The sequence below is a fragment of the Halichoerus grypus genome, chromosome 2 (assembly GCF_964656455.1).
Source record: "Halichoerus grypus chromosome 2, mHalGry1.hap1.1, whole genome shotgun sequence".
Classification (NCBI taxonomy): Eukaryota; Metazoa; Chordata; class Mammalia; order Carnivora; family Phocidae; genus Halichoerus; species Halichoerus grypus.
The window spans coordinates 11848911-11864924 of NC_135713.1; the positions used below are offsets into that span (position 1 = coordinate 11848911).

At 44.7% G+C, this 16014-nt stretch overlaps 1 protein-coding gene and 1 long non-coding RNA gene across 2 annotated transcripts in view; one reads left to right on the forward strand and one right to left on the reverse strand.

Annotated features, from left to right (window-relative positions):
• Nucleotides 1–15832, reverse strand: part of ANKH (ANKH inorganic pyrophosphate transport regulator) — a 128991-nt gene extending 113159 nt beyond the window's left edge. Inside the window, exon 1 of the mRNA XM_078066582.1 lies at nt 15371–15832. Within this exon, the coding sequence (XP_077922708.1) occupies nt 15371–15466 (96 nt within the window). The 5' untranslated portion in view covers nt 15467–15832. The remainder of the gene's footprint in view (nt 1–15370) is intronic.
• LOC118545981 (uncharacterized) overlaps nt 14883–16014 on the forward strand; it is a 125948-nt gene continuing 124816 nt past the window's right edge. Inside the window, exon 1 of the long non-coding RNA XR_013445492.1 lies at nt 14883–15227. This is a non-coding gene — a long non-coding RNA (uncharacterized LOC118545981). The remainder of the gene's footprint in view (nt 15228–16014) is intronic.

Consider the following 16014-nt stretch of genomic DNA (forward strand, 5'->3'; position numbering starts at 1 on the left):
CAGAGCCATGTATGCAAGCCAGAACCCAGGGGGCCTGGGGTGGACCCTGCCGGTGACACTCAACTCTGCTAAGCTTGTGCCGGGACTCTAGCTCATGCTGAAAGGCAGCACCCATGTTCACTAGACAGAGCGGGCCCTCAGACAGGGATGGGGGAGGAGGCTGAGGACACAGAGACCCCCGAGCAGGGGAGGTTATCCCCGGGCTGCGCACGCAGGAACCCGCCAGGCTCTCAGCAGCTCGGAGCCCTGCCACTTCTCTGCTCTCCAGGTCTGTTTTCTGTAACTCCAACACTGGACTCCATACTCCTTGGGGCTCCACAGGACCCAGGGCTGGGAAGGAAGGTGGAGCTCAGCTCCAAGAGGGGAATGAGGGCGGCCGGGGCCAGTGGGCTCTATGGCCAAGCAGGGCCTCTACAGACGTCCGCTGGCAGGGGCCTCCCTTCTCCTTCCGTGCAGGGTTACCCTACGTGCCTCTGGGTTGTGGATCAACTATCACATTTAATGAGAATATATTTTATAAGCTGTGAAGTCCTCTGCAAAAATGAAGTGTACACGAGGCAAGGGAAAGGCGATGTTCATTTTGTTGCCTCCTGAAATAAGGTTATTTACTTCGGCTGAACTAAAAAGAAAAAAAAATGGGTTAAGTATTTGTCTCTCCATGTAATCTAAGGCATTCGATTTGTCTTACATTGGAGATGACATGGCTGATTCTCAAAAAGAAAAAAAATGTCTGGATATAATATATAATTAGAGATATTCATTTTACAATATGGATATGGTCCAATTCCAGAAAATATCTTCACTTCCTCAAATTCTCATCTACATTCTGAGCTTCCTAGTGGCTTGTGGGTCTCTTCCTAGGAAATGCTGCTTTTGCATTATTTTTCGAGAAGATGTCAAAAGAATGCAAGCACAGGTAAGCCTAAATCCATAGGTACAGGTAGGTGTTACAAAATTTTACTCACTAGAAAACACAGCAAGCTACTGTAATCACAGTTGATGAGTCACGTGCATCCAGAAGATGCTTTTATTTTCTTTAATGACTGACGTACAATTGATGTACAATATTTTATTGGTTTCATGTGAAACGCAGTGATTCGACGTTGGTATACACTGTGAACTGATCACCACAAGGCTAGTTACCATCTGCCACCAGACATTTAATTAAATAGTACTGACTGTATCTCCCATGCTTTGATTTTAAGTTAACCTGACGTCCATGGTGGGGGGCACCCACCTCCCCCTCTCCCAGCCATGACCTTTCTTACATTGTTACCAAACCAACTGTTCTTAAAGTTAATTAAGACAAATGACGTTTTTCAACATTACTGCTTTCCCCAATTCCTACTATTCTAACAGCATGGTTTTCTACTAGTCCTCGCTGCAGATAATATAATATTTTAGTAACACTAAGGGTTAAATTACTTTGGTGGAATGGCCTGGGAACCCAGCCACAATTCATAATATTTCTATAGCAAAATGTATTCTAACTGCATTTTGTGAATTATAAACAGACTGTAAGCTCTAGACAATACTAAAAAACAGATAAACAAACATAAAGCCATAACAGGAACCCCTCTAAGGTTAGTCCACTCCCTACTGTTTACCCAGCAGACATTTAATATACAGGAAGAGCAAACTAGGGAGCCTCATCAAATTTAATTCCAGATGGCATCTCTCTGCTGTCACCAGGCACCTGGTGCAAATGTAATCTTATCCTTAGCGCAGCACCATGATGATGCAGACAAATCTCCTTCCCCCAAAGTCCTCATGGATTCCAATGCCAAACATTCAGAAATGTTGAATTTTCCCCCTCACTATTTCATTAAGGCAAGTGGCTGAAACAGACTGTATTATAATAAAGCATTTTTTTACATGTTGAAGGAAAGATAAATATTCATAGCATTTGCATTGAAGTAAAAATGCCAACAGCTCTCACTTATAAAGGATGTAACCAAGCTGTCCTGGGAAGGGAAGGAGAAGGAGGGAAGAAAAAAGGGAAGGAAAGGGAGGAAGGGGGAGAGAGAGACACACAGAGACAGACAGACAGAAGGCTAGACAGAGACAAGATATTTTTGTAGCTCCCACCATTACCCATATTTTGTATTCTCTCTCAGGCAAGCGATTTCAAACATTTCACTAAACTTATTAACAAATGAACATGATTGCGACGGAACTTGTTCTCTTCACTCCAAACCAGCTCTTGTAATGTTTGGTGGCATCATCATCCGGCGGCCCTCTCCCACCCCATCTCGTCCGTGGCCAAGCCCACGGGATTCTAGAAGGTGTTTCCTTTAGGTTCTCCCTGCCCGCCCCAGCCCTATTCTAGGCCACCTCTCTGATGGCTTCCTTCCCGCTGGTCTCACCTCCCTCTAATTCATTAGCCCTGCTGAAACCAAAATTATCTTTCAGATATGCAAATCCAAGCACACCACACCCCTCCTAGGAACCCTTCAAAGTTTCCCACTGCTCTCAGGATCAAGGCCAAACTGGAACATTGCCGGTCTGGGTTCTGCTCTCCCTGTGGTCCTGCCCCTGCACCCTCCTGGTCTGGCTCCCTGTTCAAGTCATAGGAAGCATCTGTCATTCCTCACCTGGAATTCCCTTGCTTTTCAGAATAGGGACACACTATCCTCTTTAGGTCTCAGCTCAATCAGAAAGCTTCCCTGACCCTTAAAGGTAAAGGTTCCTCTTACAAGATTGCAGAGATCATCCCAGAGGAGGGCACATTCTGTAGAAAGTGCCTGCCCGTCTGCTTATCCTGTGGGATAATCACTGACAGCCAAGGACTGTGTCCATCCTTTTTCTTATTCTGTCCTCTGTGACTAGCACTGCGCTGGGACAGAGTAGGTATCCAAGAAACATTTGTTGAATGAACACATTCATGAACACTCTTGCCCTCTGTGTTCCACATTCCCCATTATTTAATAGGGAAAACACTCTGGAACAGCATAGGAAGCACCTGGAGAAACAGGTTACAACTGCCGGCTCATGAAGCACCCACCGTACTTTAGCTCAGTAAACACCCTGGTGGGTCACTGCCATCACTGTCAACAAAACTGAGAAAGGCCTGGTCCCACTTGGAAGTCTGAATTAGAGAAGGGGGTCAATGGGATATGTAGCCATCCTCCTCCAAGTCTGTGACAAACAGCAGCCTGTAATTCAAAGTAAATGTAATCTATCATTTCAAAAAGCACATGTTATCTAAATCCCAGCAATTCAACTAAAATAAATAAATAAAAAAAAAACTACTGAGAAAATCCAGCAGTGTCTTTTCCTCAAAGTGGAAAAAAAAAAAAAAAGCAACAAGAATATTGCTGACACCCATGCTGTAAAGTCCAAGTGTTTCCAGCATCAGCCTTCAGCATGCTTCTGTCTGTCCTAACCCAGCTGGCTCTGGGTTAAGAAATCCCCTACTGCAAGTCACGGAATCAGTATCAGGAAAAGTCAGCTAGTCAAGACTGTAAAAATAAACAGCTGTAGCAGCAGCATGCCAGGCTCAAAGTCTTAGCAATACTCCCCCTGACACATGCAGCGCTTCATACTTTTCAAAGCACTTTTGTGTCCAGACTCTGTTTGGCCTACACTCCAAACGAAGGTATGCAAACCCTTTCTCCCTGTTTGACAGCTGGGAAGGCTGAAGCCCACAGAGGTCAAGGTTTTTGCTCTAGGTCACAGAGCCGGTGGGTACAGGGATGGAGGGAAAATCCAGGGATCCTGTCAGGAGTGGGTGTCCTTTCTCTCAACCTTGCTGTGGTCGGCTTGTGGCACTACCAGAAACTACTGGGCAGGCGTAATGTGGAAGAAGCAAGAAGCCACAGGAACTCAGTGCGCCTCCGAATGAGTGTGAACCATTTCCCCTCTCTGCTCTCCAAGGTAGACTTGAAATAGCCAGGAGACCAGGTTAAATAGGAGAAGCCATAGTCAGGGTGGTAGGAAAGAGAGAACACTTTCTCTTCCAGTTCCCCTAAATATCACTAGCTCTGCATTTCCCTAGAACTCGGTCAACACAAATATTCTCCTCTGAGACTAAGCAGGAGCCATCAGTCCCAGGAGCCTGGCTGCTTCCCCGAGGGGCTGAATGACACAGGGCACAGCTATTCATTCAATCCCTTCATCTCTGAAGTGGGAAGGTGACCCCCCACGGTGCATGCCAGGTGCCTGAGGGCAGGGCCTGGCATCTAGAAAGGTAACTTTTTCTCCTCTCCCAGGTGTTCACCTGGGAAGTTTTAGGAAGCACACTTCTTGAGCATCACTGAACTCATCAAAAAAGCACTTCTTGGGGCGCCTGGGTGGCTCAGTCTGTTAAGCGTCTGACTCTTGATTTTGGCTCAGGTCATGATCTCAGGGGTGTGGGATCAAGTCCTGTTTCGGGCTCCCTGCTCAGAGAGGAGTCTGCTTGAGATTCTCTCTCTCCCTCTGCCCCTCCCCTCCCCTCCAAGCATTCTCTCTCTCTCAAATAAATAAATCTTAAAAAAACAAACAAACAAACAAAAAAACACTTCTCTCTGCTTTGAAAGCTGCCGGGACAGGTATTTTCCCAACGGTATGCAAGTAAAGCCAACACAATCCTTTGCCTCCCTGTGCTTCTGTCCAACCCCCTGCAGAGTAGGGATTTGGTCCAAAACCTGCCCACTGAAAAGAATGAGAGTCTTGCAACAGTTTAAAAGTGTTGCATTATGAAAAACTGAACTGATCTCTCAGCATTAAACAAAATGCTTTTAATAAAAGAAATCATTTGAAGGAGCTGGGCACCATGTGGCTTTGAGAGAACTCCCGTGGAGATTCCTGGTGGCGGGAGCCACTGGGCTGTGAGACAGCATCTAGGCAGGGCCTGCCTGCTAGGGGCCAGGGACACGCACATTCATGTGTGGCACCTGCAGGGGCAAACTGGAACTTTCTGCAGAAGCCTGGAAAGCGGGCACACGTACGCAAGTATTTCTAGTATTAATCCAAGGAAATAATCAGATGTGTGCAAAGAGTTCTGTACCAAAAAAAGTTGCCAACCATTATTCATAATAGAACGAAACAGAACCAACTTGAACATCTGACTGCAAGGGAATAAATTATGGCATATCTATGTGAGAGAACATGCGGAAGCTATTCATCATCACGTGTTAGATGAATACTTAAAGGGAAACTGCTTATGATAGCAAATGGAAAGAGGTTACAATTTTGTTTGTAAAATACATGCCAAAAAAAAAAAAAAAGGAGGCGGGAAGAACATGTGGTGAAATAAGCTACAGCCGCTACCTCTGGGGGCTGGGTTTGCACAGGATTCTTAGTTTCTTCAAAAATTTATTGATTTCCCTCCCCTTTACAGTGAAAATGAATATAACTAGAATAAAATTAATACGTGTTGTTTTTTTGAGAAGACCAATCCTCTTCAAAAGCCACAGGCTTTCCCAGCAGCTTTTGATGTTAATTAAAAATTTTTTTTATTTTGATAAAATATATCTAACATAAAAAATATCATTTTGCCATTTTTAAGTATACAGCCCAGTGGCATTAAGTAACATTCACATTACTGTGCAACCATCATCACGGGCCATCTCCAGAACATTGTCATCCCAAACTGAAACTGAACCCATTAAACGCTAACTGCCCCTTGCTCCCTCCCCCTAAACCCTGGCAACCACTATACCACTTTCTGCCTAGGAGTTTGACATTCTAGGCACCTCATCTAAAGTGGGATTATACCCTAGTCGTCCTTTTGTGTCTGGCTTCTTTCACTTAGCATGTCTTCAGGGTTCACCTATGTGGGGGTATACATCACGATCCCATCCCTTGCTAAGGCTGAGGAAGAATCCATTGTATGTGTCTACCACATTTTGTTCTGTTACCTTTTAAATCAGACTTGAATGTTTATCATGTCTGAACATCAAAACAATCAGCAGTTCTTATAATTGAAGGATGCATACCATCAGAAGAATTAAAACCACCAGACAGTCCAAGGAAAAAAGTTATTTTATACAGAAAGCCAAATTCTCCACCTAGCTAGAACCTACAAAAATCTACAATATCAAGCCAAAGTTTGCAAGAAGAAAGAATACCGAGCGCTACACGCTGTAATAACAATTAGTGGCCCCAAACTCAGTTATCTGGGACCAAATGCACATGTGTCGTCTTGCATGAGTACTTAAAAAGGCTTGCCACAGCAACCAGGATAGTGGTTGGCCCTGGGGGACCAGGGAATCTTCTGGGCCAAGGGAAATGTTCCATACCTTGGCTGGGGTGTGGGTAACACAGATATGCATTTGTCACTTGTCAAAACTCATGGACCAGTACACTTAAGACCTGTACATTTCACTGTAAATTATACCTTGATTTTTAAAAAGAAATGAAAAATAGGCTTGCCAGAACCCTTTCTGAAAGAAGTCACATTAAGCCTAGAAGGAACTTGAGTAAATAAGAATTCTAGAAAAACAGAGGTGGTTCTGCAGCTCAGTGCTGATCCTCTGCTGCCTCTGTCTGCCTTGGGCCCTTCAGTGGGTCTCCACTGCCCCTGTGAGTCCCAGCTCCTTCCTCCTCACTGCTGAACCACGTCTCGGGATGTCTGGTAAACACACGGTGGACTAACTACTTGTGCCAGGGAACCTGCCCAGATTTGGTCAACAGCCCCATCGGTGTGTGGCCCAGGTGGTGTAACACCCAAAGGTATGTCCCTTTGTGTGGGAGTAGAAAGGAGATACATCTTGACTATCTGTCAGGTCCAGATGATGCAATGCTGCAGCTAAAAAGGGAGGGGACAGGCACCGTGACCCATTTTCAAGAAAAACAAGGTCTCCAAGAGTGCACCGGGGAACCACATTCAAGTATGAAATCTGGGGCTGAGAAGACACACTTTGACTCCCTTATTTCGGATCCAGCTGGCTGCAAGATGCCTTTCTGGTTGCTTCTCCACTGGGCTCGGCTAGACTCACGAGGAGGCGAATGTTACCTCTTTCTCATTAAGCATGGTTATTTGTTACTGTCCTCTGCCCAGTCTGTCTTTATAAAATGTCAAATTCAGGCCACATATGGTGGGAGGCCTCCGTGTCCCAGCCACAGCAAATTTCCTGCCAGGCCATTTAAAGCACTCAGATGTGAGACAACTTTTTTTTTTTTTTTTTGTAATCTGCTGTTCTAGATTCTCTGCACTATTATTCCCCTCTATTAAAATGCACGGCCCAGTGGCCAACAGATCTCCGGGTTGTTTATGGAGCAGCATTCAAGAGCATACAAACTTCTTATCGTCTTAAAGGCAGCTCTGAAAACAGAACAGGCCCACCGAAGCCACGTGGCAAATCGTAAAAAGGACAGTCAGAGGCTCAGATACTTCCCCAGACTTAATGTTATATTTTTAAGAAACAGCAGGGATTCTGAAAAGCTTCTCAACATGGACTCATGATCACTTAGTTAAGACAGTAACCTGGAGCGACCGGCTCTCACAGCCATAAATGCTGGCATAGGACTACTGACCCTCGAAGCTTCTGGACCCAAACCAGTCCTCTTTGGGTCTCTCACAAAATAAGCGACCTTTACTTCTCACATCCTCGGAAATCCCAGCCACTAGGCCAACGGTGGCCCCTTCCCGTCCTCAGCTCACCTGGCTCCCTAGGTAAAGTCTCATTAACCTGCCAGCAGACATTCTGCTTTTCAGCCATTTCATTCCAGCTAAATGTCCCGAGGGGCCTCAGCCTCTCCTTTCCAGTCACCTCTGCAACTGCTTATCCAAGGATTCCCACTTTTGCTCTCAGTTTTCTCCCAGCCTTGAGTCAGAGGGCCCCCCCTGCCAGCCGTGGTCTCCGTCCCAACGAGGCACAGGAAGTGTGCTGGTGAGCGTGTGCTTGGAGGTGCGCACAGGTGCCTCTCGCCCCCCTCTGCTCTAGGATGAGGAGCCACACACAGCCCCTCCTCCACCCTGAGGCTGGGGACAGTGAGGTCTACTGACGTCAGGAGGCGGGCTGCGCATTTGCAGCGCCAAACCCATCTTTACAGAAAGGCAATCCTCTAACAGTGCCTGGCCCATCTAATGCTATCAAAATACCATAAAAAATGCAAAACCCAGCAAGGACCTGTGAGCTAACTGACACCAAAATGTACTCCCCCAACTAGAAACCCCAGAGCATTTCCTGAACCAGATGTGCAGATGGTTTCTGATAACTCCTTATCCGGGGGAGAAAATTACCCCCTTGGCCCTGACAAATAACCAAGTTTTCACCCTTCCCAGGATGGACTTCGAGAACATGTTTGGTATAAAGGAGCAATCACACAGAAGCAACAGAAAGTTGTGATGCACAGGTCAGTTAGTTGACCGAGACAACTGTCCTCTTTGTCATTTTAAGCTCATTTGCCCTTAGCACTGTGAGTGGTATTTGGTTGGAACAGCAGCTGAATGATCCCCAAACCATGGAAAAAACAAATACACAACAAACAACAAGAAACCCCGAGTTTGTATGGCTTACTATGAAGTCTGCTAATCTACCTATACTGTGACTCTATATTCACTCTTGCAGATGGGGTGCTTCCCACTTCGGTGACAAGGGCTTTTAGAGAAGAGGAGGCAAGGGGGTGACCCCAGCCAAAAGACAGCTACCTCGGAACAGTGGGCACAGCCTTACCGCTCTCCTGCATTTGCTGAGCACCTTGCGTGTGTCATCATTAACTGCACTGTGCAATTATACACATTTATATATCGGTGCCCCCCCGATTGCAGAAGTGTTTCACGTATGTTTTCTTAACCAGAATCTAAGTAATTTGAGGGCCGGGCCATGTCAAAGACGGCAATGCTTCCCTTGTTCAACGATCACTTGCTTGACACTGACTCTAGAATGTCTCCAGAACAGAAACAAAATCAGCGCAGGGCAGGAAAGCAAGTGTCACGAAGTGTATATGCTTTTTCCCAAAGGAGGCCTCCAAAATGATTTAATCTTCATGTTTCATGGAATTCTTGTAAATGTTAGTTTCTTAGGCCTGGGGCAGATCCGAAGCAAGAAATTAAAAAGTACTCATCGTGTGTTAGCTATTTTTATTATTATTTTATTACTTTTATTGTCTTGGTCAGTGCCAAACTCTTTAAGTATTTTGACTACCACCCGTCAGCAGATATCCCTGACTGCCCAGCACAACAGGTATTTACAAGACACCAAAAAATGTTACATGGTGTTTTGCATACTGCATTTATTTAATAAGGTGGACAGATGTGCGATACGTACTTTCAGCAATGATAATTCTCGTACTAAAGAAAGAAAAAGAAAACCAACGATTTGAATTTTAAGGGATAAGCTTCTGTTATCAAAAAAAAAAATGCACTCATGTAGGCAGCTCATATCCAGATATTGTTGCAGAAAAACAGGGTTTTCCTTATTTCTATTGTGTCTCCACAGCAACTCATAGAGTCTCAGGTGAGAAAAAATACCAGACTTTTTAAAATGTAGGCATCAGCCAAGTCACTGTAGTATGAGTTTCACAGGGTTTATTTATTCCAACTCACATAGGACATTAAAGAAGAATGATTTTCCATGTGGCGTCTCTCATCCTCCCATCCCAACATAACCTGCCCCGAGTCAGACAAGGGAGAGTAAGGAGACATGGAAATCACATTACTGAGCACTCATATACACTGGGCTTGTCACAGCTAAAAAGTGAGATGGTACCATGAACCATATGACTCGGGACTCACTGCTTTCAAAGAATGTGATGGATTCCTAGAAAGAGACTTAGATATTGTCTTGATATATGAAGACTTCAATTATCTTTTGAAGGATATGCTTGGGAAGAAGTATTCTGACAAAGCAGTAGTTAGGCTAGTCATCAAACCAGTCAAGAAATAAATAAGTGGAGAAATCCGCTGCAGGATTATACCTCCGTGGCTCTAGAAGTAATCTACTTACCTAAGTGCATCGAAAGAGAGGTACTTTAAACGTATATATCTAAAGAGAACTGGGAAACACCATGGAGAACAGAGTATCAGTTAGACTAAGGAGGTCACGGTGTCCTTGACTCAATATGGACTGCCAGAGAAGAGTGACCTCATTTTCTATGTATGAACGAGAAACTGAAAGAGGTACCAAATTACGCCAGGCATAAAGCCCAAGGCAGTCAGAAAAAACGCATTATCTGCTTATTACACAAAGATGCTCACTGAAACTTTATATCGCAGGAAACAAGAAACCTCAGCATTTAAACAAATCGGGGAAGAAATAGTTGAAGGGGATTATGAGGTTCAGACTTCCAGTTAGAGAATAAATAAGTCATGGAGATGGAAAGCACAGCATAGGGAATATAGTCAATAATATTGTAACAACCTTGTACAGTAACAAATGGTGACCACATTTATCACAGTGAGCACTGTGTAAGGTATAGAATTGTCTGATCACTATGTTGTACATCTGAAACTAATATAACATTGTATGCCAACTATTCTTCTATAATAAAAAGTAATAAAAAATAAATACCATTGCAAAAAAAGTAGGTACTCGATAAGTAATAAAAGAACAACAAAAAAAGGAAATATACAGCAAAGGAAATTATAGCATGCTTGTATAATCAAATATTATGCTGCTATTTAAAATCATACTTAAATACTTGCAAGTGATATGGGAAAAATGCCTCTGTGTTCTGTGAAACATACATATCTCAATTATGATGGAAAAAATTTGGCAGGAGATATTCAAAATGTTAAAGTTTTTTTCTTCAGGGTGGAATCAGGTATTTTTACTTTTTCCCTCCATTTTTAAATACTTAACCAAACTTTTGACAGTTAGCATATATTATTTTTATAATTAGAAAACAATGAATGGCATTTTGAAGTCTATTCCATTAATATTGAATAAATTGAAGGGAACTCCCCCCCCCCCCCCCACGGTTGCTTGGAAACTTGGCTTGAGGTTGCCATTTCTGTCTCTAGGTACTTTGCAAAGTGGAACATACAATGGGCAGTTTTATTATCACTTAAGGCAAGCTCGGCCTGGGGAGTCTCTTCCATCAGTGGCCAATGTCAGACACTCACCCTTTTTCATTCTTGTACCTCCTGGTCTGGGGTGGGAGGGGGGATGTATTTCTTTACTTAGTAGACAAAAAGGACATTTATTAAACTATTTTTCCTGGGCCTTTCTTTTTTTCCATTTTGTGATATTAGTAATTTGAGACCCTTGTATTGTGAAAGCCTAACACTAGGATCCCTAAGTTAGAAACGGCTTAACATTCCTATTACCCATCTTATTCTACCAATTGTCACAGTCCATATACAAAGCTCTTCATTCACACATTAAAAACTTTGGGTCTTTGAATTATTGTACTGGACCCAACCAGATTCTGTGAATCATTCAGGGCAATCGGAAATACCCACAGTTATCATTTTGGGGTGAGAGAGTGAATTACCTGACACTGGGCAGAACACATTTCTTCCTAAGTTTAGAGAACAATTTCAACCTTCTTTACTCCTTTGAAGGCTTCATAATGGAGTTGTATTTAACACTTTAAGCGCCATTAAGGACCCTGAAGCAAAGTTCACTGATTTATTCTACATAATTTGGTGAACTTGGCTTTTAAGGAATTCAGGGACTTTGTACCAAGTTTAGTTTTAAGTAGAAATAACAGTCCTTTGAACATGGTGACAACATGGACATATGCAGATACTTTAAAGAAATACATTGTTCAAAATCTATTTTAGCAATTTACAGTGCTCTAGTGATAAAGAGTAAATAATTTCTAAAAATTTTATTGTGAAGTATCTGCTGCTTCTTATCTTTTTCCTCCCTTTTAACCAAAGGCAAAATAAGATACACTGTTGATTTATCTATGAATTATCTGTATAATTTGGTTCTTCTGTGAATCTCTTGATCACAATCCCCTGGTCCTGAGAGCCCTTTTTATGATTGTCTTACCTCATAAAATTCAAAATTTGACAGCCAAGATTAAGTTTAAGCCCAAGCTGGTAATCAGAAAAGCCAGAAACTTATTCCTAAATTTCTAAGAACTCCTGGGTGGATTTCAGTGGGTGGGCCCGAGTGGGGGAGGCGGAGAGCAGAATGGCCAAGGGCGAAGCAGATGTGGGCTTGAATCCTGGCTCTGCCCCATAATACTTGTGTGATCTTGGACAAGTGACTTCACTTGCCTAAACCTCTCAGTCTTTCCTCACTTCAATCTGTAAAAATAGAGATAAAATGATAATTCTAGATATTATCATAAAGTGTACTATGCACCTACAGGGTTCTACAAACATTATTTTAGTTTCTGCAATAATGGATTGATTCTCATTGTTCCCATGGTGCTTTTGTTTAATATTAAAAAGCAGGTTATTCTATGCCATATAGCTTTCCTCCCCCGTGTAGGACTCAACCCTCCCTCGTCCCCCCAAATTATTCCCACTGCCAAAATTTAAAATGTGATAATAGGTTTTGTTAGTCTTGTTAGAATAACAAGATAATATTTGGGTTTCCTCCCTGACTGAGCCATAAAATTATAGGGAAATCTATATACAACTGAATGTTCATATATCAGGAGGCTCTGGATGAATCATTGCAGGCTTCTTCCTAGCCCCTCCCCACATGCACTGACAGCTCTGAGATAATTTATGAATATGTAATTCTTTTACACAATCACATATGTGCTGTTTATTCAAATTTCAATGGAATCCTGTATATAGCTGGATTTCCATTTTAAAAGTTCTATCCACATTTTGTACAGAAACAGCAAACTGAGACGTTTATAACCATAAAAAAAAAACCTCATCTTTTACTATCTTTTGTTCTTGACAAGTCAGAGACTTAAAAGCTAATGAGATGTTTTATTTTTTAATTTTGCATTTTGCATTTCTTGATCATCTCCAGGGCATGGGACCCAAGTGCTGCTTTGACCTTTGACCTCTGTACCCCTTTGTTACCCCTCTACTTTAAGATGAGTAAATTACTGAAATATGCAGGATTGTTCACTCAAGGCACGGGGTAATACACCTGCCCACTCTGAAAGAATGGTAGAGACCTACACGTGTCCATCTGTCTAAAACACGATTAAAAACCCCTGTCAAGAGCAGAATATTTTCTGAAGTCTAAAGTAGACCTACTTTTGCAAATAGGTTCATTTTCCTCCTCTCTGTCGTGTTTTAAGGCAGTTGGGGGAAAATGCACTTCTATTCTTACCCACATGTGACCAGGTCACTCTTCAACTCCTACTGTAATTCTTTTCCTTCAGTTTAAGGAAATGTAAGTTCTGTCCCTCTACCCTTGTACTATTTTGCAAAACAATTATCTGATACCAGATGGCAAAAGAAGGTTCTGGAAACCTATCAATTCCTTCCCCACTCCTTCCCCCCTAACTCTGACAAACTATCTCTACCACCAGGCAGCCTATAACCTCATAAACACACCGGCACTTAAGGGATAAGGGCCTCAAACAACACTTGTTGATAAAACTTCTGTGCAAAGAGACAACTCTTCTAGTACTTTGTTTACGTCAGCTATGATAATTAGCAATGTTAAAAGGTTAGCAATGTCTCAAGGATGCGTTTGCATTATTAGACCCACTAGGATAAACCAAATGTATAAACCAAATGTTTCTTATGTCTAGCCTCCCTTTTGTGACCTCAGGAGATCCTTTCCCTTACACTAAAATCAAATCCTTAGTTATGTCTGCCTGGTATTATATCAAGGCAAATGTGAGGCAATACTATGGTACGTTTCAGGTCGTTTAATTACGACAAAGAATACTCTCACCTTCACCAGTTATCCCATGTAATTTTCTTTCTTTTTCTCCCTCTCTCGCTCTCGTGTACGCGCGCTCTCTCTCTCTCTCTCACACACACACACACACACACACACACACACACACACACAGACACTACAACAGTTCAGGGGTAAGGGATCAGGTGAGCAGCCGCGGGCTTTCTGACAACCTTTGGGGTAGCTCCAAGAAAATAAGCCTTAAAATAGTAAAAGGGGCAGGTGAACATACAGCACTTGACTCATCTAAAATGTGCAGGGCAGTGTAGTAAATTCAGATCCTAGAACCTTTCCACGGATTATAGGAAACACCTCAAGTCACCAGTGAATTAGGAAAGACGGGAAGGTGGGCGGGAAGGAGGCGGAGCAGCAGAGACGCCCTTGGGGGACCCTAGTGAGCAAAGTGGCAACAGAAAAAATATAGTAGTTCACCAAAGGAAATTAGTTGGCTTACCAGACAAAGGTCTCTAGAGACTATACTATCTTGTGAACACTTCTTGGCAAGACAATTTGAAGTAAAAAGCAGCTTACAATGTGGGCTAAGCATTAGTGAGCTTACAGACTTGCATCAATCAAAAGTTCTGAGTACAGAGAGACAAATCCAAGCAGATATTCATCAAACAGAGCAAACAAACCCCCTTCTGAAAGTGGGTTTTTAAAAACTAAAAGTGCACAACTATATAGGTGCATTTTCTATACAAAAATTCTATGAAGTCGCTCGACTTAAAGGCCAAGAAGTAAGGTACTACAGTACCAGGAGTGAGGCTCATCACACGCCGCGTCTGGTTCCCACACCTGCCCCTCAAGGTGGCAGGCCACTGCCCCCCACCCCCATCCCCTCCCTGGCCTTCAAATGCAGCTGCATCCCGCTGGAGACTCTGCGAAAACGGTTCCCACAGGCAAAGTGCAGAGTACCAGTGCCCCGCTGCTGGAGAGTCTGCAGCTCTGGGGATTTGCAATGACGCCACATGGAAAGAAATGGGGGAAAACATGAAAAAGAAACAGACGAGAAGGCAACAAACAAAAATGTGCTCCCCTTCTTTAGTGGACCAAAAGAAAAAAAAAGACAGAGAGAGACCCCAAACTAGAGATGGCCAACGGTTGGCTTATCAGGACACATTTGGGCACCCGTAATTCATACCTGGGCAGAAAAAAAAAAGAAAATTAGAAGTACCTGGAAAATCAACTTGGACACATTCTAGTACAAAATCTCCCCATCATCGCCATCACCATCACCACCAACACCGGATAAATAGAAACCAAGCACTTGAGCTATTAGCAACTACATTTTACTTACAGATCTGAGGTTTACATAATAACAAATTACATAATACTCCTGCTGTGCACTAAAAACCCTTCTATAGGTGAAGCTTTAAACCCTCTGGTCTTTTAACATTTTCCAGAGAGAGCTGGAAAAGTCTGCTGAATAATTGGGGGGAGGGGGAAATGGAGTGCTGGAAAAGTCATCCTTGACAAGCTGCAAGCCCAACCAAATGTTCCAGGATAAAAAGGGACTCGGAGCAGGTGACTCCCCGCTGCTCTCATCCCCTGGCGCCCGGGTGTCTAAGGCCAAGGCAGAGAGAGCCGGGCGCGGGGCGCAGGGCGCGGGGTTCAGGGTGGAACTGCCCGGGCCGGGCGGGGGACGGGGGGGCGCGGCCGGGGCTTACCTGCTCCCCGAAGTCGATGGCTATGTTGGTGATGCCCAGGGGCACCAGGAACCGGATCAGGGGCCAGTAGTGCGTGAGCGCCGGGAATTTCACCATAGTCCCCGCCGTGGGCTGACCCCACACACATCTGCCGCCGCGAGGGGACTCTGCCGGGAGGCGCGGGGCGAGTGGGCCGAGCGGGGGCGCGGGCGGGCCGCGGCCGGGTCCGGCGGGGCCTCGGGGCGGCGGCGGCTCCTTCTCGCGGCTGCGACGCCCTCTCCAAGCGCGGCTGCTCTAGCAGGAGATCCGCAAGCTCAAGTCCATCCCTGCTGCCCTCCCACACAACAAAGATCTGCCGGGAAAAAAAAGAGGAGGGACAGCGGCGGCGGCGGCGGCGGCAGCAGTAGGTTCTGCTGACAGCGGCTCCATTATAAGCGCTCTGGGGCCCGGAAATAAATAAATAACCGCGCGCACGAGGCGCCGCCGCCGCCGCCGCCGCCGCCGCCGTGCGGAGGAAATCAGGGGCGGGCGCGGAGGCGCGGACACCGCCGGCGGCCCCGGGGGCGGGCGGGCGGCGGGCTGGGGAGGGGCCGGGCGGGCCGGGCGGGCGGCGCCCTCCTTCCCTCCGCCGCCGCCGCCGCCTGCGCTCGGCGCGGCCGCGGGGG